Source organism: Neoarius graeffei, chromosome 6, assembly GCF_027579695.1.
Source record: "Neoarius graeffei isolate fNeoGra1 chromosome 6, fNeoGra1.pri, whole genome shotgun sequence".
Taxonomy (NCBI): domain Eukaryota; kingdom Metazoa; phylum Chordata; class Actinopteri; order Siluriformes; family Ariidae; genus Neoarius; species Neoarius graeffei.
In genome coordinates, this window is record NC_083574.1 from 93,273,042 (window position 1) to 93,300,495 (window position 27,454).

A 27,454-nucleotide genomic window follows, 5' to 3' on the forward strand; every position below is an offset into this window, starting at 1 on the left:
TCCAACCAAATGGATGAAACCCGCTGGAAGGGAACAGAACACATGCTTTTATTCCATCGAAAAAGTCTCCTGTATGGATAAAATCCATAAGTATTTGCACCTTTAAGAATATGAAACGTATCTAAACTAGAAACATGTGAAACACACACACGCAGACTTTCAAGATCTGGAAACTTTTCCTCCTCAAATCTCCAGATGAAGCTCACTGAGAGAGAGAGAGAGAGGGAGTGAGTGAGTGAGTGAGAGAGAGAGAGAGAGTGAGTGAGAGAGAGAGAGAGGGAGTGAATGAGTGAGAGAGAGAGAGAGAAGGAACGCGCGCGCGCTCAACGGAAATCAGACTCCTCTGACCGCACGTGCTGGAAGGGAGTCACTCGGCGCGCGGTAGCTGAGCGCGAGGACGCTGTGTTTGCAGAGAGAGCGGAGCAGCGGCGGCGCTTCTGGGCTTCATGGCGCTGTGCAACGGCGAGACCAAGGTCAGTCCACCGGGCCGCTCACACAGCACACGCCACAACCCGGCCCAAATCACACACCCGCCGTGTGCGGGAGCCGAACCGGACTCGGCTCGTCACGCTTTAACCCCGTCCGGTTCTTGGCCTTGACTACGGCTGGCAAACTTAGTTAGCCTTTGCTGCTAAACATTCCTTCATTCCGTGACTGCACCGAAACGCTTTATTTTAAACACCTCGTCGTTTCTTTCTTTCTTTCCTTCTTTTATTTCTTTCTAAAATCCTAAAATATTTCCTCCGGATTTTTTCCTCAAGTTCAGTCTCGGTCGGAAAAGCAGTGCAAAGCTAATTTAAGCTAGGTTGCTATGATATGCGATAAGGAAGGGCTGTATCTTAAATCGACACATAGTGCACTACAGACCCTGCACGCGCGTGTTATTTTCTCCGCGGATCTAGGGCGCCTAGAGAGGGAGCACCGAGGGGATATTGGGTTCAGCCAGGCTGCTATATAGTGCTAAGAGCTACCACATATCTTCAATCTAAATGAATCGTTATTCGGTTTGTTTGGACCAGAAACGCGGTGATCAACAAAATCAAAGCGTTACGGTGAAGTTTAGAGGGTTTAAAGCAAATAAATATGAAACGTAAAGCTTGAGCTGGAGCTTGTTTTTAGCTAACATGCAGTCAGAGTGCACAGTGTGTTGCAACAGGGTAGTGCTTATTATTATTATTATTATTAATATTTTAAATTTGCAATCAAAAATGCGTGTTGGTGGTGGGATTAATGGGGTTTGTATGGGTATTTGGATTTTGGCTGAAGTGTGTGTGTGGTGGAAGTGAACCATGCCAGACACGTGGGAGCTGCAGGTCCGACCACACTGGAAAAGAGTTGCTCATAACCTGTGCTGTTTCTTTTGGTTAGATTTGCTGATGTCTTCCTGAAGTGATTTTCTGAAACGCATGACGCACCGTTAGTCTTTGAATTGTTGATTAGTTTTCTATCCCAGCAGCTCTGACAGATGTGCAGCGTCAAATCATAACACGCTTGTTCTGATCCATGGTCATGTCTCATTCACAGCGACTAGAACTGATTCCGCTACCTTCGGTTCGATGTTCGGTGGTGTAAGTGTCACAGTGTACAGTCACCTCACAGCAAGAAGGTTCTGGGTTAGAGCCCGGCAGCCGGCAGGGGTCTTTCTGTTACCTCTTTTCCACCAAATCAGTTCCGGGGCTGGTGCTGGTTCACAACTCGTTCAACTTGCGAGCCAGCTGAGAACCAGTTTGCCTCGCGGTGCTAAGGGAAGCCATGTCAGTTACGTCTCTGGATACGTCAGTTACGTCACTACGTTTGCATAAACCTTGGCGCGAACATCGAAGCAAAAACAACACGGAAGAAGCAGCAGCAGCAACAACAATCGCCCCTTTTCCACCAAAGCAGTTCCAGGGCTGGTTCGGGGCCAGTGCTTAGGTGGGGTTTACATTAGACCGTATCAGCGGATCATCAGATTAACGTTTTTAAAACGATTCGCGTGCACACAGCAACGCCAATATACGGATACGCTCGGCTCCGCAGGCATCCTGCGCTCCAAATCACTCCGCCCTGAACAGCGAGTGCCCTCTGGAGGGTGCGCACTCCGGCCCTGTGCAGCTCACAGAGCGCGCGAGTGAAGCGCACGAGCAGTGATTCGGGACTGAGCCGCTGTGTGTGTGATCCCAGTGCATGTCGGGCATGCGCGTCACTTACCACTTGCAAGTGGAAGGATGGCAAGCCTAAAGACAATCATAACTACACAATGGGCAGTATTTGCATCAGTATTTGCAGTATTTTCATACTTTTATACTCTTTAATGAAAGGTGATACAAGGCGGAAGTCCGCGCCGTTTTTCAGCAGTCGCGTCACATGACCAACGCCAGCGAATCAGGAAGGTGGATGTCACAGTGACGTTGTCCAATGACGACGCCAGCTAGAGCTCAGCACAGCGTATCCGCGTATTCTCAATGTTTACACAGCACCGGACCAGACACGAGCTGGATTGAATACGTGGACCCTGGCGGATTCCCGTTTCCCGGCGTTTCCAGGCGTTTTAATGTAAACGGACAGTGCATCCGCGAAGAAAACGAGACAGATACGGTCTAATGTAAACTTGGCCTTAGTTTGGAACTGGGTTTTCTGTTTCCACTGACAAAGAACTGGCTCTGGGGCCAGAAAAACCGGTTCCAGGCTAGCACCAACTCTCTGCTGGGCCAGAGGAAAGAACCGCTTATGTCAGCGGGGGGCGGAGTTGTTAAGACCAACAACAATAATAAGACCGCGAAAGATCGCCATTTTTAAGCGACGAGAAGCAGCAGCTGTACAAATGCGAAGTCATCCATTATTATTATTATTGTTGTTGCTGCTGTTGCTTCCACGTTGTTTTTGCTTCGATATTTGCGCCAAGGTTTATGCAAACGTAGCGACGTAACTGACGTATACAGCGACGTAATGACGTGTCTTCTCTTAGCACCGTGAGCGATGGAAAAGCGAACTGGTTCTAAGCTGGCTCGCAAGTTGAACGAGTTGTGAACCAGCACCAGCACTGGCCCCGAACCAGCCCTGGAACTGATTTGATGGAAAAGGGGTAAATAACAACAATAATAATAATGGCTGACTTCGCGTTTGTACAGCTGCTGCTTCTCGTCGCTTAAAAATGGCGAGCTTTCGCGGTCTTATTGTTGTTGGTCTTAACAACTCCGCCCCCCTGCTGACGTAAGCGGTTCTTTCCTCTGGCCCAGCAGAGAGTTGGTGCTAGCCTGGAACCGGTTTTTCTGGCCCCAGAGCCAGTTCTTTGTCAGTGGAAACAGAAAACCCGGTTCCAAACTAAGCACTGGCCCCGAACCAGCCCTGGAACCGCTTTGGTGGAAAAGGGGCATGTGTGGAGTTTGCATGTTCTCTCCGTGTCTGCATGGGCTTTCCCTTACAGTTCAAAGACATGCGGTTAGGTTAAAGTGCTTATCACGGGTAAATTCAGGAGCAAGATCAATGTAATTCTCCTATTTTATATTAAACGTCGGTCAAATATCTGTTGCATTTTGTGCAATTTTTTCCCCTTGCGCAATACCAGAAAAATTCAGTTGAAATCAAGACATTTGAGGCGAATTGGTCCGCCTCTGAAAAAAACTTTGCATTTGAATTTCCCAGGAAACGTTGATGTGCGGGACGCCTCCTTCTGAATCCTCCGTCAGCGCTGGTTTGTTTATGAGAAAACGACCTGGTGGTTTTCTGCAGATTTCTTCAATGTTATCGCGTAATTATTAAAATGGTTAACAGATGTATCGTAGGAGGGTGTACAGTAGCAACGCCAATCTTGATGGGATTAGTACTCATCGTTTCCCAAAAGACCGGTGTCACGGTCTGAATTTACCAGGTAGATTTATTAACTTTAACTTCATAAAACTAACTTTATTTACACATATACTCATAAAATTCAATCCAAACCATTCACGCAATACAAAAACACATTATCTGCACATTATAAATCTGAGAAAGATTGTAAAAATATCTTTCTTTCGAAAATGGCGAATCGCTGGTCTCATGCCTCTTTGGACTGTGTGTTTTGCTGATCTTCATTTTGTGACTGGGAAATGATTGTTTCCTCATCCATATTCAACAGCTCGTCTACTGATAATCAAATCTCACAATTGTAGTCATAATTCGCGTTCTATTAAAGCCAATTTATGCTGACAACCCAGTCCTCGCAGACGGTGTCGCAGACAGTGTCTGCGTAGCCCCCCCACCTTCACAGACGCTCTGCGCGCACCTCCCAAAAATTGTGACCGCCGCAGACAAGAGGGCTCTGATTGGTCCACTCTACATCCGCTGTACATGCACTTCCGCTTCCCTACTTTCCCGGTTTTTGTTTTCACGACCGGCATTTTTAAAAACACGATCGAAGATGGAGCAGCACGAAGAGCGGTTGATCGAGGAAGTGAGGAAGTACGGACATCTATACGACTCCAGTTCTAGTCATTATAAAAAAAAATTCTAGTCATTATAAGTAACCGGAGGATAAACACTCCACTAACCACACCCACCAACTACTCCTAGCGACTTTGCGCCCCCTTGCGTTGTGGCGGTGAATAACATCGCGCACGCCTATTCCCCCGCTCAACAATAAATTACAACTGTCTGCGAAAAGCTATCTGCGAAAGCCTTGTCGCAAGAGCATGCAGAGGCCTTTAGTCCACAAATGTGTTGAAACGCTCGGTACAAAATCGCAGCAAGAAATGGTAAGTTTAGACTTCCCGGAAGTTGACCGGGAAAAAAAATCGGTCTGCGCTTGGTAAATTTATACCAGCGCACGATCAGACCGTGACACCGGACAATGAGAGAGAAATGGGAGTGCTTGGTCTACACAGGCTGTGCACTGAAACCGTGCAAAGCTCGCGCAGCCTGCTGGCGCTTCCGCAGGTGACGTCACGAATCTGGCTCCAGACTCCCTTGGGATTTTTCCAGACGCGTTTTGTTTTATTTTTTTCTGCTGTAGACAGATGGCCTTGTGTAAAATTACCCTTCTGGAGGAGTGTGTAAAGGGACGTACTTTCATATAAAAAAAAAACGAAATTGGTCCAGAATATGCACTTTAATATGGGACGGCCTTGAGCGAGGCACCGAACTCCCAACTGCTCCCTGGGCTGCCCACTGCTCTGGGTGTGTGTGTGCGCATGTGTGTGTGTTCACTGCTTCAGATGGGTTAAATGCAGAGAGGAATTTCACAAGCCTGTGATGAATAAAAGTTGTTGTTGTTGGTACAACCGCCGTTGCGTACGTGTTTAAAGCAGATACGCGGAACCTTTACATGGTTTTCCCCAAAGCGTTTTGGCGTATCGGGCCCGATACGCTTGCTCTGCCTGCCGATACACTTAGTTGCTTTAGTTAAAATCCGATACATTAAATTTCCTACCCACAAGTAACTAGGTACATAGGAGAGCAAATAACAGATCTATTTACATATTGATTGATATTTGTGTTAAACAAGGCGTCTTTTTTTCCCCCCCCAATGTTTGTGTTGATTCTGCCAAAGTAATATGTGGCAGATCACAGAATCCAGGGACACGTGTCGGCCCAGGGGCATTTTGAGTTATTGACAGATTCAGAAAGTACAGTTTCTAAGCTTTCCAATGATGCCTTCCATGTGGAGATCTGACAATATTTGAAGAATGTGTGGCCTTTTGAAAGTGTATACTTCTTAAAACAGAAAAGGGAGAAAATCGCCCTCAAAGTTTTCCATCTCAGCTACTCTGGGTGTAGGGCGGGCACATAATGGTGCTCATTTGCATGAGATTAAGGAAAGCCCCACCCCCTACGAGCTAGCACGATGCTACTTTCATGTAAACAAAGATCACCACGTCAATTTTCCTTCCATGCAAAGTATGCCCAACACAATTATGAAGTACAAAAATAAGTCCTAAAGTATACTTTAACGCTTTGTGGTTGAAAAATTACTCACACCGTAAGAAAGAAAGATAGCACGATGATGACACAACTAACACAACGCTAGTTTCATGTAAAGCCTCGGTCACGACCGGCCGTACAGTACGCGCTCCTACAGCCGGTCTACATGCAAAAAACGCATGAGACGCACGAGAGCGCGCGTGTCATGCGCTGATTTTCGAGCCGCAGACCGGCCGCAGAGGTTCTTTGTCATGTCAAACAAACTCTACGGGCGCTTACGTTTTTTTCAGGTTGCAAGACAAACTTATGGCCAATGCGCATCTTTCTCCATGAACAAAAAAACCCGCAGCGATTTGGGAAACGCCAAAAATCACACGGCCAAAAAATCGTACGTCCGGTTGTGACCTAGGCTTAACCAAACCACAACACTCTCCATTACATGCAAAAATAACCACACAGCCTTAGATTAATAAACTCACCCCATCAGAAAGAGAAACGGCGCCTTGCACACACCAATGCCTCCGATGGAACGTAATCCTAGAACGGTCCGTGTATCATCCGATCATTCAAGTATTCCATTCAGTCTGGAAAACGAGGTTGCGTGTTTTTTTTTTTTTGCTAGAAATGGTGATCTCCGATGTAAATACCATGTGTCTGTTTGCTTCGCGGTGTTTCAGCTCCTCTGTGCTCTGTTTAGTAACTCATTCCATAGTGAAATCACACGCCTGTATGCAGCTTAAGTAGCCATATGCTCAACTCGTATCATACAGCTGATTCGCGGAAAAAAAAACAAAAGACTTAAATCATCATGTGAATGGCCCATATGGTAATTTACCCACACCCCCCAGCAGGCTACAGTCCTGACAAAAACGAGACAATTTGCAACAAAAAATGTATGCTTTTCCAACAAAACAATCTATTATCTGAAATACTGATGTCATTCTTCAAGATCTCAACTTGCACATGATGGAAAAAAACAAAAATCACAAATTTAAAAAAAAAATGCTTCTTTTGCGATTATCTCGGATTCGTTTCGGCCGACATGTGTCCCTGGATTCGGTGAGGGGTCACATATGTCCGTGCGGTATGATGTAAACAAACTGTAATCTCTTGGCTGTGTCAAGATCACGTGCTCAAACCGTCCAATAAAAATTCTTATATAAGAGAACATCAGACATCCCGGAATTTTCCGATTCATTATAAGCGATCTCATTGGCTACTGATGTCGTCCCCGACCAGACGGACAAAGCCGACTGATTTTAATCACAAAAGTTTGACCTGGTCTATTATCATTCATGAATGTGTTTTTATAAGTACATAATCTTTCTATAGAGGTTTTCGACCTGACGTCATAGGGTCACGTGATACTGTTTACGCCGCCATTTTGGAGGTCAAACAAAGCCACGCTTATCAGCAAACAACACTTGTAATATCCATCTTCTTCATCACTTACTTTTATCGTAGAATGCCTGATGCGTGTTGTGCAGTTAGCTGCCACAACAGAAGAGGGGATAAGCCTGGGTTAACGTTCCATAGGTTCCCGGCCGATCGACAGCGTCGCGAAAAGTGGATCGCGGCGATCAGGCGAGAGAATTGGCAGCCCACCGAACACACGCGTTTGTGTGGCGAACATTTTGTCTCAGGTAACCAGGGTTTTTTCTAGAAAAATTTAGTGTGAGGGCGTTCACCATGGCGAGGGAGCGGAGCGAAGCGGGGGGGATGGTGCCGGTTGTCCGTCCCCCCGCCGTGCGAAGCCTTTGAAAAATTGAGGCTCCAATGGGACATTCTGAGGCTATCTGAGAGGGAAATTGTAACAAATTGTCTGTCAACATTGAAAAAGAAAGAAGTAATCTTCTTCTGCCCCGGACAGTCTTTGGCTTTCTTCCGCTTCGTGCCGCGGGATAACGACATCTTTAAATGCCCGAGCGTCAACAAAAACAACTCGCGAACTACTTCTGTCAAAAGCTCCCGCGCCGGTGGGTGAAAGGTCATTCAGTCTCGAGAAATCTCGCTCTACAAGTCAGCTGACCTTGTATGTAACCCATGTAACCTGCATGTTCTCCCCGTGTCCGCGTGGGTTTCCTCCGGGTGCTCCGGTTTCCCCCACAGTCCAAAGACATGCAGGTTAGGTTAACTGGCGACTCTAAATTGAGCGTAGGTGTGAATGTGAGTGTGAATGGTTGTCTGTGTCTATGGCTACGTTCACACTGCAGGCTGAAGTGACTCAAATCCGATCTTTTCGCCCATATGTGACCTGTATCCGATCTTTTATTGACAATATGAACGACACAGATCCGATTTTTTCAAATCCGACCTAGGCCGTTTGGATATGTGGTCCTAATTCCGATTCCTATCCGCTCTTTTCATATGCGACTTCAGTCTGAACCGCCAGGTCGCATTCATCCGACTTACACGTCATCAACAAGCCACAAACGTCACTATTCTGCGCTGAAGTAGTCGGCGGGTCTCTCAAAAAAAGTTACAACAACATGGCGCATAATCACGGGCGCAGATAGAGGGTGGGACGAGTCCCACCCAGATTTAAATTCACCTCGTTCGGTCCCCCCCACTTATAGGGAGGAAAAAACGTCTATGCTGTCTTTCTTTGCATAAGGCAAACCTCACGGAAAAATCAAAAGACTAATTACCATTCGGTTTATTGAGGTGCACAGCAGTACATACATAGTTGCAACAACTCACATAAAACAAAACAAAGACTGATATTCGGTTGGTTGAGCTGCGCAGACTGCACAGGTTGCGAGCTCGAGCTTGGTTGCTATGGTTACTAACAACAAGTTTGACAGGCATATCGGGGTTGGTTTGCTGGCAGCTTTGTCCCCCCCAGTTTTTTGTCCCCCCCAGTTCAAAAAACGTATCTGCGCCCCTGCGCATGACATCAATGCGAGGGACGCTTCGGGCTGTGAAGGTTCTGAATCTTCTCAATGGAAGGACGCAGAGGTTAGGGAGCTGATTTCCATTTGGGGGGATGCAGCTATTCAAGCTAGATTGGATGGGTCATACCGCAACCGGGCGGTTTTACTTCCGTAAACACTGGCCATGCTCACTGCGTGTGACGTCGTCGTATCCTGCAATGCGCATGCGGAACACTTTTAGGTCGCTTTTCGTTCATACTGAGGATCACATACAAGTCGCATATATTTGTTAATGTGAACGACCTCACAAAAACATCGGATTTCACAAAAAAATCAGAATTGAGCATTAAGCCTTGCAGTGTGAACGTAGCGTATGTGTCAGCCCTGTGATGACCTGGCGACTTGTCCAGGGTGTACCCCGCCTTTCGCCCGTAGTCAGCTGGGATAGGCTCCAGCTCGCCTGCGACCCTGTAGAACAGGATAAAGCGGCTAGAGATAATGAGATGAGATGAATATGCAGTTGCCTTACTTTTTCTTTTCAGTGCATCTTAGTTATACATATATTACGGTAATTGCATCAGAATCAATACAGTTATAATAATACAGCAACTTATTTTAAGGTGGCAGTTCTGAGGTTCAGATCCCTTTGTGATCAACAGGAGGTCATGATGATCGATTCTCTTCATTGGATTGCATAAGATGGAGCAAACCACTTCATATTTTCATGCACGTTTTTGTTACAACCCGACTTGATCAGAGATAATTAAGGGATCCCCGTAGATCTTCAACCTACCATCATACACCTCAGTAATCTATAACAAAACAGTTGAACTTGCATGTTGAACTTTGAAGGTGAAATTTCAAGCGTGTATACGTTAATACTATTTAGGTCAGAAATCATTGAAACACTGGTAAAATCCATCCTATTGAGGTATTTCACCTGACGTCACAGGGTCACGTGACGCCCCGGTGTCCGCCATTTTGGACGGCAAGCTAGCTAATGTCAACATCATAGTACCTAGTATGTTGCTGTAGCAACGTTTACGTTCAGTCATTTGGATGACTGTTAAAACCTTTCAGTCTCAAGTTTTTCCTTTACTGTATTTACTAGTTTACTGAGCCAGCCAGCCCCGGAGCGCTAGCTAGCCCCGGCCAGCCCCGGAGCGCGCTCAGTAAACTAGTAAATACAGTAAAGGAAAAACTTATAACGGGCCATGTCTCAACAGACTAAGAAGTTATTTCAATGACATTTAATAACATTTTGTTTATCCTGAGGACCGAAAGTAAATGAAAATGTGAACAAATCTTAGCTGTCAGTGAGCAATCCTGGTGGAAGCAGGTAAACGTCGTTCTCTAAGCCTGCTAACCTCAATTTTTGCAAATACCTCTCCCTCTGCTCGCCCTGTAAATGCCCTACGTCGCTGGATAGTGAAGGTGTTTTCTGCATCTCGCTCCTTTTTCTTTTATGTTTTTCGTTTGTCGCCTTCCTCGCATTCAAACTGATTCAAGCCGTGCCGTCCAAAATGGCGGCATCATATGACTTGGTCATGTGAGTGAAATACCTCAATAATCATGTGTCTAACCTCGCAGAGACCCTGAAAATGCACCTGAGAGCATCTCTTTTCAAAAAATTTTCCGGGGGGGGAGACATGCCTCCCGGACCCTCCTAGTTTCACTTCGCGCCTTCGGCGCTCGCTTTCGTGCCGTTGGCGCTCAGTTGCCTGTGTGTTATCATGCCAGAATTTAGGGCTTCAATTTTTTTCTGGGGAAAACACTGCTTTATTTTTAAAAAATTTCTGAGCAGATAGTATCTCCATCCTTGACTTGTGTATGCTGCATAAATGGGAATTTAAAAAAATATATATTTTTGAGAGTTAAAATCAACTGCAAAGTTGGTATTCAAGCTGCCCTGCTGAGCCAGCCAGCCCTGAGCACGTGACGTCGCTGCGGTAACGGGTTTTCATCTCATCTCATTATCTGTAGCCGCTTTATCCTGCGCTACAGGGTCGCAGGCAAGCTGGAGCCTATCCCAGCTGACTACGGGCGAAAGGCGGGGTACACCCTGGACAAGTCGCCAGGTCATCACAGGGCTGACACATAGACACAGACAACCATTCACACTCACATTCACACCTACGGTCAATTTAGAGTCACCAGTTAACCTAACCTGCATGTCTTTGGACTGTGGGGGAAACCGGAGCACCCGGAGGAAACCCACGCGGACACGGGGAGAACATGCAAACTCCGCACAGAAAGGCCCTCGCCGGCCACGGGGCTCGAACCCGGACCTTCTTGCTGTGAGGCGACAGCGCTAACCACTACACCACCGTGCCGCCCCGGTAACAGGTTTTAAAGTGCATATTCTGGACCAATTTTTTTTTTTTTTATATGAAAGTACGTCCCTTTACACACTCATCCAGAAGGGTAATTTTGCACAAGGCCATCTGTCTGCAGCAGAAAAAAATAAAACAACAAAACCCGTCTGGAAAAATCCTAAGGGAGTCTGGAGCCAGATTCGTGACGTCACCTGCGGAAGCGCCAGCAGGCTGCGCGAGCTTTGCACGGTTTCAGTGCACAGCCTGTGTACACCAAGCGCTCCCGTTTCTCTCTCATTGTCCGGTCTTTTGGGAAACGATGAGTGCTAATCCCATCATGATTGGCGTTGCTACTGTACACCCTCCTACGATACATCCGTTAACCATTTTAATAATTACACGATAACGTTGAAGAAATTTACAGAAAACCACCAGGTCGTTTTCTCATAAACAAACCAGCGCTGACGTAGGATTCAGAAGGAGGCGTCCCGCACGCGACGTCAAGAAAATCAATGTTCGCCAGGAAATCCAAATGCCAAGTTTTTCCAGAGGCGGACCAATTCGCCTCAAATGAAATTGATTTCGACTGAATTTTTCTGGTATTGCGTAAGGTAAAAAAAAATTGCAGATAATGCAGTGTGTTACAGATATTTGACCAAAGTTTAATATAAAGGTCGAGGCCTTTGACAGCTACAGACCAAAGTCATATGAATAAAAATTTATGGTGAAAGTAAGAAATAGCGTTACCGACTTGCTCAACTAAGACTGATTGGACTTCATTAGGGGTGTTCACACGGCACATATTTGCATCGACGCTGCACCGATGTATTTTGTTGCGATATATCTTACACCGGTGTAAATTTTGTGGAGCGTTCACACGTCACAGACCTGCTTACTAGAGAGAAGCGTGTTCGCACCGGTGCAGCCCCACTTGCGATCACACGGCAGTTTTTGCGACCGTGCTATACGATAGTAATAATGCGGAAATGAAATATGCGCATATGTAAAAATGTACTTCCTTTTCCCGGTTGTCATGGCATCACCAAGCACCGGGAAAACAACGTGGATGAAGACACCAGTGTTGGCAGATACTGCTGACGTTTTCCAGCCCAAAATATGTTCAAATCCGCCAAAATGCACTTAAAACCGCCCAATCTGGCAACACTGGAAGACACACAGTTCTGTTGTTGTTGATATTCGCCATTTTGGAAGCGCAAAATACCAGGATGCGAATTATGCAATGCCTGTATGTAATCAACTCTCGTCACGCGTAGCGAGTCTACCCCTGTAGCGTTCAGACGTCCCATTTTATATCGGTGCTGCCCCGCAAATTAGCATTTACTCCGGAGTAAATTTCTTAAACCACCTCCCGAGCAGGGTTAGATTTGCACCAGTTTAAGCAGCTTTCAGGGGCGACACCGGTATAACTTTGTACCGTGTAAACGCGCTACCGGGACAGCCCCGGCACTACACCGGAGTAAAAGTTGCCGTGTGAACACCCCTATTGATTGTGGGTTGACTCTGATAAAAACAGGATGGGTGCTATAACTTATGCACCGTACATGTATGTGCATGCATTTTCACTGATAAAATGTAAAAGGCTCATTAAATAATCAGATGAACTGAGACAATCACATTCTGAAGCAAATTAAATAATCTTATTCCGGTAACTTAAACACACAATACAGGTCACATGGATTAATCTACCGTATTTTCTGGACTATAGAGCGCACCTGTATATAAGCCGCATCCGCTCTATTTTAAAAAAAAAATAAAAAAAAAGATACACAAGCCGCACCGGGCTATAAGCCGCAGATATCTATGTTGAAAAATTAGATATTTACTGCATGTACAGAACGATTTTGTACTGTAAATGTACATGTATGTACCTGAACAGATTCTTTCCGAACAGTGCCTTTTAACACGGCAGCAACTTTGCTGATTAAAACGGAACAGAACCAAGAGAAAATAACCGGTATTTATTTACCTTCATTTCTCCTGTGTTTGAAACCACAAGTCACTTTAATCATCTTCGCTGGATTTGAAAATAATTACCAGTTAGTAATTTGTCGTGCGTGTTCTATCTGCTAAAGATCTGCTAATTCTTCTTTGCGTTGATTTTTCGTCTATCTTATTTTTGATTCTACTTCCGGTTAGAGCGCCCCTAGCGGTGGAAGAAAAATCCACAGAATAGCCGCACCTTTGTATACGCCGCATGGTTCAAAACCTAGGAAAAAAGTAGCGGCTTATAGTCCAGAAAATACGGTAAATGCAGGGAAACAACGTGCCGTTTTTGTCGTTTTATATCCAAATGAGAGTCGGAGCTTACCCGTCTGCGTTCTCGCTTCTTGAAGGCCGATCTTGTGGCCGATTGTTTTGAAACAATCTGACTTTCAGTTGTTCGTTCAGTTCTCCGTTCATTCGCTTCTTCCACGTAAGGGCGAGATGGCAGCGATATCCAGCGGAGAAATCAGACGGCTGCTCCACTCATTCTCTCCATACTGAGTACTCAGGCAATTACTAAAACCCGGGACGGGACGTCACCAGTTTTAGCAACAACCGCAGGGTGGTCACTGCCCGAGTGATGTGTCCCATCCCGTCCCGTTCCGTCCCGGGTTTTACCAACAACCCTCGGCTCACATTCCAGGAGGACTGGTGCAACTGAACTTACTTTCCTTTAAAAAAAACAACAAGAACAACAAAAACAATAAATTCTTTCCTTTTCTTGTAGTTTTATTTAATTGTTGGTACTGCACCCTCTTTCAGTACGGGCTTATAGCCAACGCTCCTTACTTGACATTATGTGATGTATTTGTTTGTGATGAATTTGATTTATTATTATTAATAATAATTGTTTTAAGCAGGGCTTTGAACCGGTTCAAGGAACGAAAACGAAAACCGGGAACTTTTTCTATTTCACATGGAACAGAAACGAAACCAGAAACTTTATTATTTTTTATGTTCCGGAACAGAAACGCTTATTAAACATAATGATAACCGGTTAATACTGGTTTTTATTTCGTTCCTCAAAGTTTCCGTAGCCTACAAATAAAAAAGTCATTCTTCTCCTGCGCAAGTTTCTATGACCCGCTGGGGTTCACTTCCTGTGTGACGTTCGCTGACTGAATGGAGAGAGCGGGAGGGTGGACTACTATCACGTCTCCACATCTTAAATAAGAGGTAAATATTGCAGTCTATCGTTATTCAAAAATGTCAATTTCAAACACGATATCAATATATTTGTCCACGTTAATGAGAGGCTCGCGAACATTAAATGACGTTAACCTCTGTTAGCCTATCAATGCATAGGGCCTGACTAGCCTTTGGTAACACACTAAACGAATTCTCTTTCATTTTTGGCACTTTTTCTGTTTGTGTAGATGGGAAGACATACTGAGAATCCAAATCGCCAACATTTGAAATAATAATAGTTTTGAATTATTTCTTGTCTTATTTAATGAAGGTTGTAATAGAATTAGCCTACATTTGGCTTAAGCTGGATGAGACAGAGACATAATTTTATAGCCATTTGTTAAACCGCTGACAGGGAACGTAATTAACCGTTCCGGGAACGACATTTTTTTGTTCTAACCGGTTCGGGAACGTCTATTTAATGGTGGAACCCAAAACCGGAAACGTTAAAATTCCATTTCTGTTCGGAACGAACCAATAGGAAAAAAATTCTGGTTCAAAGCCCTGGTTTTAAGTTTATGAATAAAAAAAACAAATGTGAAAACCGGATCTGCTTGTATCGTATCGAAATTAATCGAACCGAGGTGTCAGTATCGCGATGCGTATCGAACCGAAGTTTGAGCGTATCGTTGCAGCCCTACCAGCGACGTCCCTGTCCGGTGGACATAACGCATAATCTAATCGTACTAATCACGCCAACTTCTCATCAGTCTTTGGGCTGCGGAGGAAACCCACGCAGATATGAAGAGAACATGCAGACTCCACACAGAAACGCCCACGTCGGCTGTCGGGTTCGAACCTGGAACCTTCTTGCTGTGAGGCAACAGTGCTGCCTCAAAGCAAGAGGTTATTTAGCAAACCTATCATCAACGTTTTACAGAAGGAGTCTCCAGTGTCAGTTTTAAACTGTCTGTCTGTCTGTGTGTCTTCTTGAGAGATCAGATCACGACTAGACGGTGTTAATCACAAGTATAAACGATCACTGGGATGCCAAGGATGTGTGGATTGATACCAAAGTATCAATACTTCCTTCCAGTCCTGATAGGTCGGTTTTAAGACTCGTTTTTTAAAATCAGTATAGATTTGTGATTTTTTTTATTTATTTATTTTTTTTCTTAAAGGTCCCATGGCATGTAATTTTCACTTTCTGAGGTTTTTTAACGTTGAAATGAGTTCCTCTGACCTTCTTAAGTCACTCCAGTGGCTAGAAATTTCATAATGTGTAAACCAAACTATGCCCAACATTTGAGAATGGCGCGTCAAAACGGCGCGTTGAGAAGCTCTTCCCTTTACTACGTCAGCAAGGGAGATGATCCCCACGCCCCCCCTCTGGATTCCCACCCACTGTATGGATTGCCCGCCCAGCTCAAAAGTTGCCACCAAACATGGAAGTTGCGCTGTACATGGATGTGACAACACAGAAAAGAGTCTGTTTTTACTGCCGACGGGAGAGCCCCTGAAGACGCAGTGGCTTAATTTTATTTACTCCAATAATACGCCGTCGAGTCTACCTAAGACGGTGTATGTTTGTCGGAAGCATTTTCCTGATGAATGTTTCCACAACTTGGGACAGTACAGGGCAGGTTTTGCACATCAACTGTCACTGAAGCCTGGGTCCGTACCAAGCATCCCTGCCGCATCAGCCACAAACACCGAACAAGTAAGTGTATAACTGGTCGTTTTGCCGTGTTTTAAAATCGGTGCGTTAGCCTAACAATGGCTACATTAGCTGTGCAGCTAACCGCTTCCTGCAGTTAGCCAGGTAATCTGCGCTACAAAACTAAAGAGCATGCAGCATGCTCTGTTAAACTGAGTTTAGTCTGGAAATTGACTGTAACTTATGAGCTTATGTTTGACTATTGCTCCGCAATGCATGCCTTCTGTTGGATAAGCGCTATGTTGCTGTAGTTGCTGCTTCTATCCTCTTTGGTTATGGAGTGCATGTTCAAGCCTAGGGTATTATACGTTCGTAAACTACCACTCCGAACACTCTCACTCTCTGTTCTCTGTGTCACGTTGAGTTTACGAAAGGAGTCCGAGGGAGAACGGGGTTTTGTCTTAGCAGCGTGGCTACAGGCGCTGATAGCAGCGAGTATGTGTGCACGCAGCTTGGTCAAGCCCCTCCCCCTCCCCCCCATGGCCCGCCCCCACCCTCTACCCTTCCCCGCCTCCTGCTTCTCATTAGCAAAACGACGCACTGGGAAAAGCGCTGAAATGGGGCTTATATTTATATTATAGCTATATTTATGTGCCGAGGGTTCATTTCGAGAAAGGCTGCGGATATAACATTCGGAAGCCTCCACGAGCCCGTTTAAAGCATCAACAAACCACCATGCCATGGGACCTTTAATGTATTAATCATGATTTATTCAGCGCTCGAAACTAACGGTGTCCCGACGTCCCGGGGACCATAAAAAATGTCATCGGGACACAAAATTATCATATCTGGGACAATCCCGGGACAATGGAAAAAAATAGATCTAGAAAAAAGTTCTACATTAATATTATTTACAAAGCCGTAACACACATGTAGACATTCACCTAATTTGTCAATTTTAATTTTAAAACGTTAACAGCGAGAAATACATAGTAGCTACACTTTCGATGCACCTGCATCCGTAGGCTACAGAGCAGCGCATTCTGTTCTAGAATCTTCGGCCGGTGTCCGCATTATATGGACTTGGAATGGAATTGCTACCGCGCACGCTGCGCCGACTCTGGCCAGAACAAAAATGCTGAAGTGGTTGAAGCGGACCGACCGCGGGGAAGAAACTGAAAGCCCAGACATAACGTCTCCGGGACCTTCAGGATCCAAAGTGTCATCGCCTGGTCTGCAGGCAACGCTAGCAACTGAATGAACTTAATGAACACTGTTAGACACGTTATAAAATACAGCAGGAATGATGTGGATGATATTGACGGAAGATACCGTTCAACAGAATAAGTGAGTTTTCTTGGTGTCTTTCTAGTTCAGAAAGTTTAGTCAGTCAGCAGCACAGCTAGGCTCGGACCTGCCACTATGCTGATGGTGCTAACATTTGCACCCACGTTTCGGCACCGAAAGTTCATAAAATGGATAACGGAAAGTTCATAAAAATGGGTAACGGAAAGTTCATAAAAATGGATAACGGTAATGGATAACGGAAAGTTCATAAAAATGGATAACGGTAATGGATAACGGAAAGTTCATAAAAATGGATAACGGTAATGGATAACGGAAAGTTCATAAAAATGGATAACGGTAATGGTGAAAATGATAAGTTGGCCTTATAAGTGCCAACAGATATTCAAGGTATAAGTAGATGAAATGAACATAAAAGGGGTCTTATTTTCAGCTAAAGTGTACTGCAGATGTAGGGAGTTGAAACATTTTCTGAATGAGCTAGTTGGCCCCTTTAAATAAACGGGTATCTATTCATACAGTGAGATCGCCAAAGTTTAATAAACTGAAAATGCAATAACTAATTTTGAAGTAGATGATGTATAGGACATGTGTCGCTTGTGTCTTGTGACTTATTGTAAAAATGATATAAAGGGTTCAAAATCGCATAGTTACAAATATAATAGTAACTTCATATGATAATATTAACCACTGGTTATTTCAGAGAGGAAAAAAATGGGGACACTATTGCTTCCATTCGGGACAATACAACACAGAATTCGGGACCACTGGGGGACACAAAGAAAAAAAGTTAATTTCGAGCCCTGCATTTATTGCTGAACCACTTTTCTTTCCACCTTTTCAGACACGCAGGGGAACAGATTATTTCAGGTAGTCAGTCACACAGTGGCAGAAAGGATAAGGGGCTTTGTTTTTGTTTGTCTGGACTGAATTCACTTCCGTAAATAGCAATGAAGTAAGGTGTAACTTGTCGAAAGTTGGTAAGGTGTTGCGGTAATATGACAAAGCTGATGAAACACGTTAAAGGAGAACTGAAGGCAAATGTTTTATGATCAAAATTCTATTTATCTCATTTTATTAAACATCGGAATGCATTTTTGATCGCTATTTTGTCGCTGCTTTAGCAAGTTATGAGTGTTTGAAATACGCTCTGTAATATATCGGTCCATATGTCAAAGCAACGGCCGTAAACGAGATTCGTTGAGACCTGTGCGAGACATCGTAGGACGGAAGTAAAACGTACAGCGGAAATCAAACCCTGTGTCCGAAATCGCTCACTCGTTCACTACTCCCTATATAGGGAATCACTCTATAGAGGACTATACAGTGAGCTCATTGGTAAAATGAAAAAACGCTTTCGGACACTACTCCGTCACGCTGGTATTTACGTCATTACTGTCGCACAATTAAAACGTGCCAGATCAGCCGGCTGGTGGGTTTCAAAATAATAAATACATGCGTGTGTTTAATCAATACAAAGTACCTGCAGCTTTCAGTTCTTTTAAATCAAGGCTGAATCCTTTCTTCTTCGCCGCTGCCTTTTATTAAATCACATTTCAGACTTTTAATTAGATTTCTTTCAGCGCGACCGCAATGCATGATGGGATATACTGCTTTGGTTAGTGACCATCGCTGTACACTACTTTTCCTGATGCATTGTGGGATACTTTGAGTGCACTATATAGGGTGGAAATAATCCTCACTAAGGTTTCGGACGGCACTACAAAATGGCGTCCTCACTATATAGTGAGTAGGGAGCGATTTCGGACACAGGCGTCGTCAAAAGACACGTGCGCCGTCTTTCGAATGCTGATGTAATCAAGCCGGAAGTTTTGTTTGTTTTGATAGCAATCAGGAAAGTTTGAAAAAAGTCGGCAGTAATCGTCATTTAAACTCGTTTTTGTGCAATATTTCGTTTGGAAAACAGTTTTCAAAATGGCGGCGCTGACACCTGGCTGACACTTCTTCACGTTTCGAAGTCTCGCACAAGTCTCGTGAAGATCGCGCGGATAAGCGACGCCTGCCGTGGACCAAACACTTATACTTATTGGCTAAAAACCGAACAGGCTGATAAGTATAATATTTAATTGCAGTTAGTAGTTGCCTATAGAGATCTTGCAGACACGTGACCGGAAAGTACACAGCCGCCATCTTGTCGGTAAAAAACACAGCTGAATACTGCTGCACTCGTGTACAAAATGGATAAATTTCAACCGACGGACTACACGGCTCATTTTTTTAATGAACAGATAACTAGATACATGTCTAAAATAAACGACCTACAGATTAGTGACCCTTATCGATTACCGGACGTAGTTTTCACGACCGTGTCAGTGGATATTGAACTGCCAGAGGTGGAATACCCAGACGTGTATAATTACCTCATTAACTTTCCCTCGCTGTTCAGTGGTGAAGCACTGCGTGCTTATAAATCTCTGCACAGTTATCTTTACAGAAATTCAGGATTTGTCAGCGACTCAGATGTGGCATCTTGTAAACAAGAAAATAACAATCCTCATTGGACGGGTAAGTCACTTAAGTATTGAGTATAGCACTGACCAGCCGATTATAGAATAGAATAAGGTAATTCCAGCTGTAATTCCAAATCGTCCGTCCTGTTTACCATGGATCTGGCGTTGGAGAGGTAGAGGCGGCAGTGGAGATTTGAGTGGCTGTTTTCTGAGCTTAGTCAACAGGCCGGCTCTGCCTGTAGCCTCGCTTTTGCTCCCGCTCCCGACGCCGCCTCCTTCGCCTGCCAGACCCGATAACAATCCACGGAGACCCCGCTGGTCTCGCTGTCTCACCCGGAATGTTGTGCATGCGATGGAAATCGCTGCAAACCGTCATTTTCTGCTGGAAACCAATGTCCAGTAAGTCCATACGGTTGTAGTGGATATTGAAGTCCGGTACAGACAAACAACACGCAAAAATACACACAAAAAACATAAATGTGCACAGGTAGGGAGAGCTTGTAGCCGCAGCCATTGTAGTAGAATTGTGTATATAGTAGGGTTTTCCAGAAGAAAAGGTAGAAGCAGAAGTAGAACCAGAAGTAGAAGTAGAAGGCGGAAAATGGCGTTTGACCGACAAAATGGCGTCTGTTACAATCTGGATCGGCTGTGACGTCACATGCAAGATCTCTATACGAGTCACGATATAAGGTTACTAAAACCGAAAACGTAATTAACACGTTAATTAAGAAATAAAGTAAGTTTAAAAATGACTTCAGTTCTCCTGTAAGATCCGCGACACAAAAGAAGGGGGGGGTTTAAATTTTTTAAATGAATTTTTTAAAATTCATTAATGAAAGAAAGCGTGAATTATATTTTATTAGGCATTTACAGAGATGCCTACTAGTACGGATTGGCCGTATTTTGTACGGAAAAGTTACGTAAATACGATGTTACGGCAAACAGTGTTATTCCGTACGGAATTATTATAAAGTCTTAAAAAATTCCAGTGAGTTGTTTTTAAATGTCCAAGCGACTTTTTCAATCCATGCGCGATTCACGGCTATTTATTTTTACGACAACCGCACATGCTGTGTGTGACATGCGCAGATTCCGCACATTTGTTCGCGCCGTTTTCGATACAGTAGAACGGCCGTGCGTTACACCCAGTCAAAAGGGCAATGGATACGCGCACTGCAAACTGTGTAGAACTGACATTAACATCACTCATGGTGGTCGTGATGACTGCACGCGGCATGTCAACTCCAAAAAAAAAAAAAATATGGAGTATGCTGAAATGGCGAGTCAGGCGGAAAGTAAATCTGGAGGGATCCAGCAGTTTTTTACGAAATGTGTGGATGAAAAGACACGGAACGTGACGCGTGCTGAAGCGGTGATGGTTGACCTGTGCTTGGAGTTGAACTTGCCAATTAGTGCCATGAAATGTGAGTTAAACTTATTCAGGTTCTTTTTACACGTCTGATTTTTATTCACTGAAATATCAAACACTGGCTGGACTTCTTTAACTCAAAGTCTTTTCAGTGTTGCAAGTGCAAATGTACATGTAGTCTGATCAAAAACAGAATTTTATGATTAGTGCTGTTGGGATTGTGGCAAAAAATTGATCGTTCCACTGTTTTAAATACAATTATAAATGCCATTTTATTCAATGTCTCTTCTGAAGCTTTATGCTGAAGTATTTATATATTGGGACGTTAAGATAACAATGTCGGACTCTCTTTGGCATGAAATAAGAGATTTTTAAAATTTTATTAGAATCCGTTAACAGGTAGAACATTTTGCCAGGCAATATAATATACCGTATTTTCCGGACTATACGTCGCTCCGGAGTTTAAGTCGCATCAGCCAAAAAATGCATTATGAAGACGAAAAAAACATGTATATACGTCGCACCGGACTACAAGTCGCGCTTTTTTGAAGGGTTATTCTATCCATCGAATCTGTGATTGTATCTGATAAGCGGCGCGTGGTTACTGCGCGACTGCATTGTTTATTTAATAAACGAACAGCTGAGCAGTGATAACGCGCCCTTTGCCCTGTAAGTAGCCTCGTCTGATTATTTTAAATATCTACTACTATCTTTAATACTATCACTATCGTTATTACTAATAGCCTATATTATTATTATTATAACTAATATTAGTAGCCTATTACTGATGCATTAATCAGTTTGCTTTTAGAATATTTTTACCGGTAGGGCTTATTATCGCCCCATGGCTCTTTCATCTGTGTTATTAAAGCTGTAGTCATCATCGACGAGTGTCATTCTTCATTTTTGTCGAATTTTATTTCATTAAATCAGAGGTCAAGTAGGCTATAGGTATATCATCTCCAAAGACAACCGTCTAGTGAAAAAAAAACAACAACCGCTTTTAAATCCCCTACTTAAATCCTTAAAAAGAGTAATTTAACTCATGTCTTGTGTGATCTGATCTCCAATGGTGAAATAAACCGGTTGTGATATGAGTAGTCTGTTATTTTTGAAGATAAATTTAATATACAGCCTAATAAAAATAATATTTTATAACATACCACGACATATTACTGTCTGTAACTGTTCGTCACTAAAGCGTTTTCTAAGATCATAATGTCTGATATTATTTTTTTTTTTTTTACACACACAATAAGCGCGTGTGCGTAAAGTTATAGTAAACCACCCCCCGCCTTTTTTTTTTTTTTTTTTGAGTCGCCGGACCCACCCACCTCCTGCGTTCCGGGACCTCCCACTTCACAAATTAAGCACTGCCTAAAATCATTACATAACTTATTTAAATAACTATAGGCCTATCATTAATAATAAAACACAGGTCAATCAAGTTTATCAGGCTGGCGATTTCACTCCAAATCAGCAAATCCATTGAATTCCTCATCCTCGGTGTCGCTTCTGAACAACTCTGCCACCTCCAGCGGCAGACGAAGCGCCGTTTCCTCCTCTTCTGCGTGGCTGTCGTCAGACTCGGCATCAGCTCCAGTTATTCCGCGGTGAAAAAAAAAAACCATATATACGTCGCACCGGAGTATAAGTCGCATGGCCAGCCGAACCATGAAAAAAAGTGCGACTTATAGTCCGAAAAATACGGTAATACTTTTGAGGAGTTACATTCAATACCAATGATTGGTAGTCAACCGTAATGTCTGCAAACAGGGAACACTATTGTATTTATAAAAATGTGATCTATTGTACGCTCTAGAAATTTGTTGAGTGGAAATTCAGTTGAGATGGCTGCTCGCGTTTTGTTTATTCAATTCACACAAAACAGTTCTTTTTAATAATTTAAATGTTAAACATATTGGTATATACACCTCTTTATAATGGATATGCGCATAATGTTACTGAAAGTCATTCCAAAATACTGAAAAATGTTTTCAAGAATACTGAAATTCAAAATTTGGGGTCGGCATCTCTGCATTTAACACATTTTATTTACTAACTTAATAAAATGTTAGAACAAAGTTTTAAGTTTAGTTTCTTATTCATTAACCAGAACTTTACAAATCTTTGTAATTATCACTAAAATCGTCTACAAATTCCTGCAATAAAAGCAGAAACCTAGTGCACTTAAAGGGATAGTTTGGGATTTTTGACATGAATCTGTATGGCATCCCCATCAATAGTGTCGTGCAAACACACTGACTTACCCCCGACAGCATCCTGTGAGTCCAGTTCTTGTCCAGTTTTGGTCCAGACGAAAGTAGTCCGGCAAGTTTGTTGGGGTCACGAAAGTAAAACGTTTTTCGTCTCAAAACAGTATGTGTTCAAAAGAGTGATATATTTGCATCACAAAACCGTTGGCAAATAAAAAGTCAGACCTCGAAATCGCTTGGCACTATTTTCTCTCCCTTCTCATCACTGCGCGCTGCTGCCAGGTGACAGCCACGGCTGTTTCAGTCATTGTTTACTAGTGATGGGAATTTCGGCTCTTTTTCGGGAGCCGGCTCTTTTGGCTCTTCTTACTATAAGGAGCCGGCTCTTTCGGCTCCTGAGATTTTATTTTTGATTTAAAGGAATACGCCACCCCCAGATGAAATTGAGTCAGTCCCTGCAGTCCTTAGAGTTGGATGAGTGAGCCAAAGCGTTTTGTAGCCGACCCAGCCATTGTCCTGATCTATGGACCCTTTTCAGTCACGTGACCTTCGTAAACACGACCGCCATTTTGGACATGTAGTGGACTTCGGCTCAAATCAGTTTGAATGCGAGGAAGGCGACAAACATAAAAGAAAAAGGAGCGAGATTCAGAAAACTGTATTTTCTAGTTTACTGTAATTATGATCTGGCAGCTATTTACACCGGATCCAGTGTAAATAGCCGCCGGAGCCAACGTCCGGCCGGGCCGCGAGCTAGCGCGCTCCGGAACCTCGGACGTTGGCTCCGGCGGCTATTTACACTGGATCCGGTGTAAATAGCTGCCAGATCATAATTACAGTAAATTAGAATGGAATATTAACAGCAATGTAATACCTTTTCTGGCTAATTTTATTCGTCTTACCTCCAACAAAGTGGTCACTACACAAGCGTTGGTATGCCGCTATCCATCTTCTCCGTCGGTCAGCATCTACCGGGGTCCGATAAAATGATAACCCTTGCCTTGTTTGTTGATGGTTACTACATCCAGGTGCACAACAATATAGTGGCATGATGGAAGTCTTGCTGAAAATAAACACTTTCTTTGCTGCCGTTCCTCAATGTTGGCTGTGGTAAACTACTGGTAGTACACGTCCAAAATGGCGGCCGCGTTTGTCATGACGTCACGTGAAAAGGGTCCATAAACGCCCCGGTTAGCTTAGCTTAGCGTAGTCACTGTAATCCGGCGTGTCCAGCTAGCATTGTCGTGGCAAAAGTTAATCAAATAACTCAAGATTGGGTATAATTATTTCTCATGACTTGTACAGTCACATCGAGTACACATATCAATGCAAATTAACACGAAGGGATTTACTAGACCAATTTGTATCTGGAACTATTTTAAGCTACAGCACAGGCAAAGCACTGCTGCAGGCAGGCGCAAAGACACCGCGCAGCGCCTGAAAACGGGTGCGCAGCGCCTGAAAACCCGTTTTCAGGTGCTGCGCGGTGTCTTTGCGCCTTCCTTTTCCTACCTATTCTTTTAATTGCTGCAATTAACTAGTTAATTCTGATTCTATTTCTCCTCTCAGTTATAATCTGTCCTGCTTTTGAAAAGATCCTCTCTGGGGGGACAGATGCTGCCACTATACACATCCTCCGTGCCATCACGTGTGTAAGCCGTGGATAGAGTGCAGCCTTGGTCTCCCACCAGCTTAGTGGGTCTGCGTTTCGCTGTCACCTGGCGGCAGCGCGCAGTGATGAGAAGGGAGAGAAAATAGTGCCAAGCGATTTCGAGGTCTGACTTTTTATTTGGCAACGGTTTTGTGATGCAAATATATCACTCTTTTGAACACGTACTGTTTTGAGACGAAAAACGTTTTACTTTCGTGACCCCAACAAACTTGCCGGACTACTTTCATCTGGACCAAAACTGGACAAGAACTGGACTCACAGGATGCTGTCAGGGGTAAGTCAGTGTGTTTGCACGACACTATTGATGGGGATGCCATACAGATTCATGTCAAAAACCCCGAACTGTCCCTTTAAGACAAAAAAACAAAATGCAAATTGCTGCGATCGAGTCGTATTCCACAGAATGCCTCTTTACTGTATACAACAAATGAGATTCAGCCGACTCTGAAGATTAATATTATGAAATATATATCTATCACAGGTGGCTTCTCCAGTGAGGAGAGGGAGGAAGATCCTCCTTAAAAATTCTAAGAATAAAAAGTTGAAATTGTCTTGACCAATTTAATGAATTGCTGTCCTTGAATATTACTATTTTACTGCCAAATACGACATGTACGTTATATTCGTTTCTCTGGGTGAAATTACATTAGGCTGCTGGGCCATAGAAGGTTCACGCTGCATGCTGCACGCTACACGCGTGTAAAGAAAAGTGGACAAACGTAGCATGACTTGCTCTGGGCCATAGAACGGCGTTCACGTTGCACGCTGCACACTTCACGCGTGAAGCGTGAAATGAACATGCACACTTTTTTCTAGGCGTGAAGACGGAAATTCCAGTCAATGCATGCGGTCACCGCCGCGCCAGCCAATCAGAACGGGTCTAGGGAGATAACTCTATGCTTTCAGGGGAAAACTTCAGAAAAAATATAATTGAATGGTATAATTGAAAAATAGTTCTTCATCGGGATTGTCAAGCAGATTATAGAATGTTCGGTGAAATTCACCACGGGTTTCTCTCAGAAGGAAGTGTTCTCGGCTCCAAATTCTGTTCCTTTTTCTCTTCCTCTGTCTCAGTAAAAGCAGAATGAGGCAATCGTCGTCATCCGAAGAGTCCATATTGTTGGTTACTCGGTCAAAGTAGAACAGACGCAACACGTGAACATCCAAGCATGAAGTTTAATGGCCCAGGGTCCGGTTCTTCACGTGAACGTGTAGCGTGCAGCGTGAACCTTCTATGGCCCAGCAGCCTTAGCACCCCCTATCGCTCGCTATTAGAAATTACTGCACGGAGGATCTTCCTCCCTTCGGCTCCCATTCACTCCGATTCAAACAGTCTCCGGCACTGGCGGCTCGTGGTTAACATAGACTTCAATGAGAGAGAGGAGGAAAATCCTCCTCTAAGAGGGTGGGACTAGCTAAGAGATCTGACAAGTGCTACAAAATATCAACCAATAGGCTGCAGCCCTAGTTGCGCAATGAACCAATAAGTAGAGGCCTTAGCTGCCTGGGGGGAGGGGTTATCTTATCAAACTTAACTTCTAGATCCGGTGACTCGGGCACTTCGGCAGTCAGAGTGAGAACGGCGAGGTGGAAGTGGATTGACTATGTTATAGATATTCTACGAATAAAGTAATGGAAACCGAGGACGTGGTGAATGTTTTGCTTGCAAAACCCTTCCATGGGCTGAGCTACAAACATGGCCGCCAGGTTTGCTTTGTTAAATAAGGAAGATTTTGAGAGAATTTTGAAAGAGAAAGATGTGTTGAGCACCTGAAAGTAATGTGTACAGCAGCTATAAAAAGTGTACACACCCCGTTAAAATGATAGGTTTTTCAACTATTATCAACTCAACCCGTGCGTAGCCGGTCCAGCAGGTGCGGTCGCATCGGGGCCCGTGACCTTCAACCAAGCATTCCTTCCTCCCTCACTTTTACAAAAGCCAGCCGCTACTGATATACAACTGAAAATAACAGATACCTTTCACAAGTTTTGATTTTATGAAATATACTGTACATAATGCAAATGTTACACCACAAAATGTTAGGAATCATTTTGATTGTGTTAAAAAGTGCAGTAAACCGGATAAAAATAAGTGAAATGAAGTTCCAGATGAAAGGAAATTTTTCTTGTCGTTAGCTGAAATGTAAATCCCGTAAACAATACAAAAAGAGTTCAATAATAATGGTAGTTTATGAAAGTATTATTTAAGATAATGTGAATCTTGGCGAAAGAGAAACCGATCGAAACCGAAAGAGTGAAAGCGATGATCGTGCCGTTACCATGGGAACAGTCTTTTTATGAATGCGGAAGTGGGCTGTCAGCGCATCGAGTCCGGTGTGACTGAGGAAGGGGATAGGTTTTATGTTTTGTCTAATTTAGGTCATTTAAAAGCGGTAATGTTATTTGTAGAGAGGAAAGTGTAAAGTATAACGTTCGTGCCGATATGTTTATCAGGCTTGCATGGTTAAAACTTGCAGAGATGTTTATCTAAATGCATACATGACCTACTCATTCTAAACCTGCGAAGCTCTCAAAACTCGTAGTATTTTGCTTCCATTAAAGCCTTG

General features: G+C 43.7%; 1 protein-coding gene across 1 annotated transcript in view; it reads left to right on the plus strand.

Annotated features, from left to right (window-relative positions):
• The first annotated feature begins 313 nt into the window (after window positions 1–313).
• The window catches only part of gmps (guanine monophosphate synthase), a 172,273-nt gene continuing 145,132 nt past the window's right edge, over window positions 314–27,454 (plus strand). Inside the window, exon 1 of the mRNA XM_060924180.1 lies at window positions 314–473. Coding sequence (XP_060780163.1) covers window positions 447–473 — 27 coding nt within the window. The 5' untranslated portion in view covers window positions 314–446. The remainder of the gene's footprint in view (window positions 474–27,454) is intronic.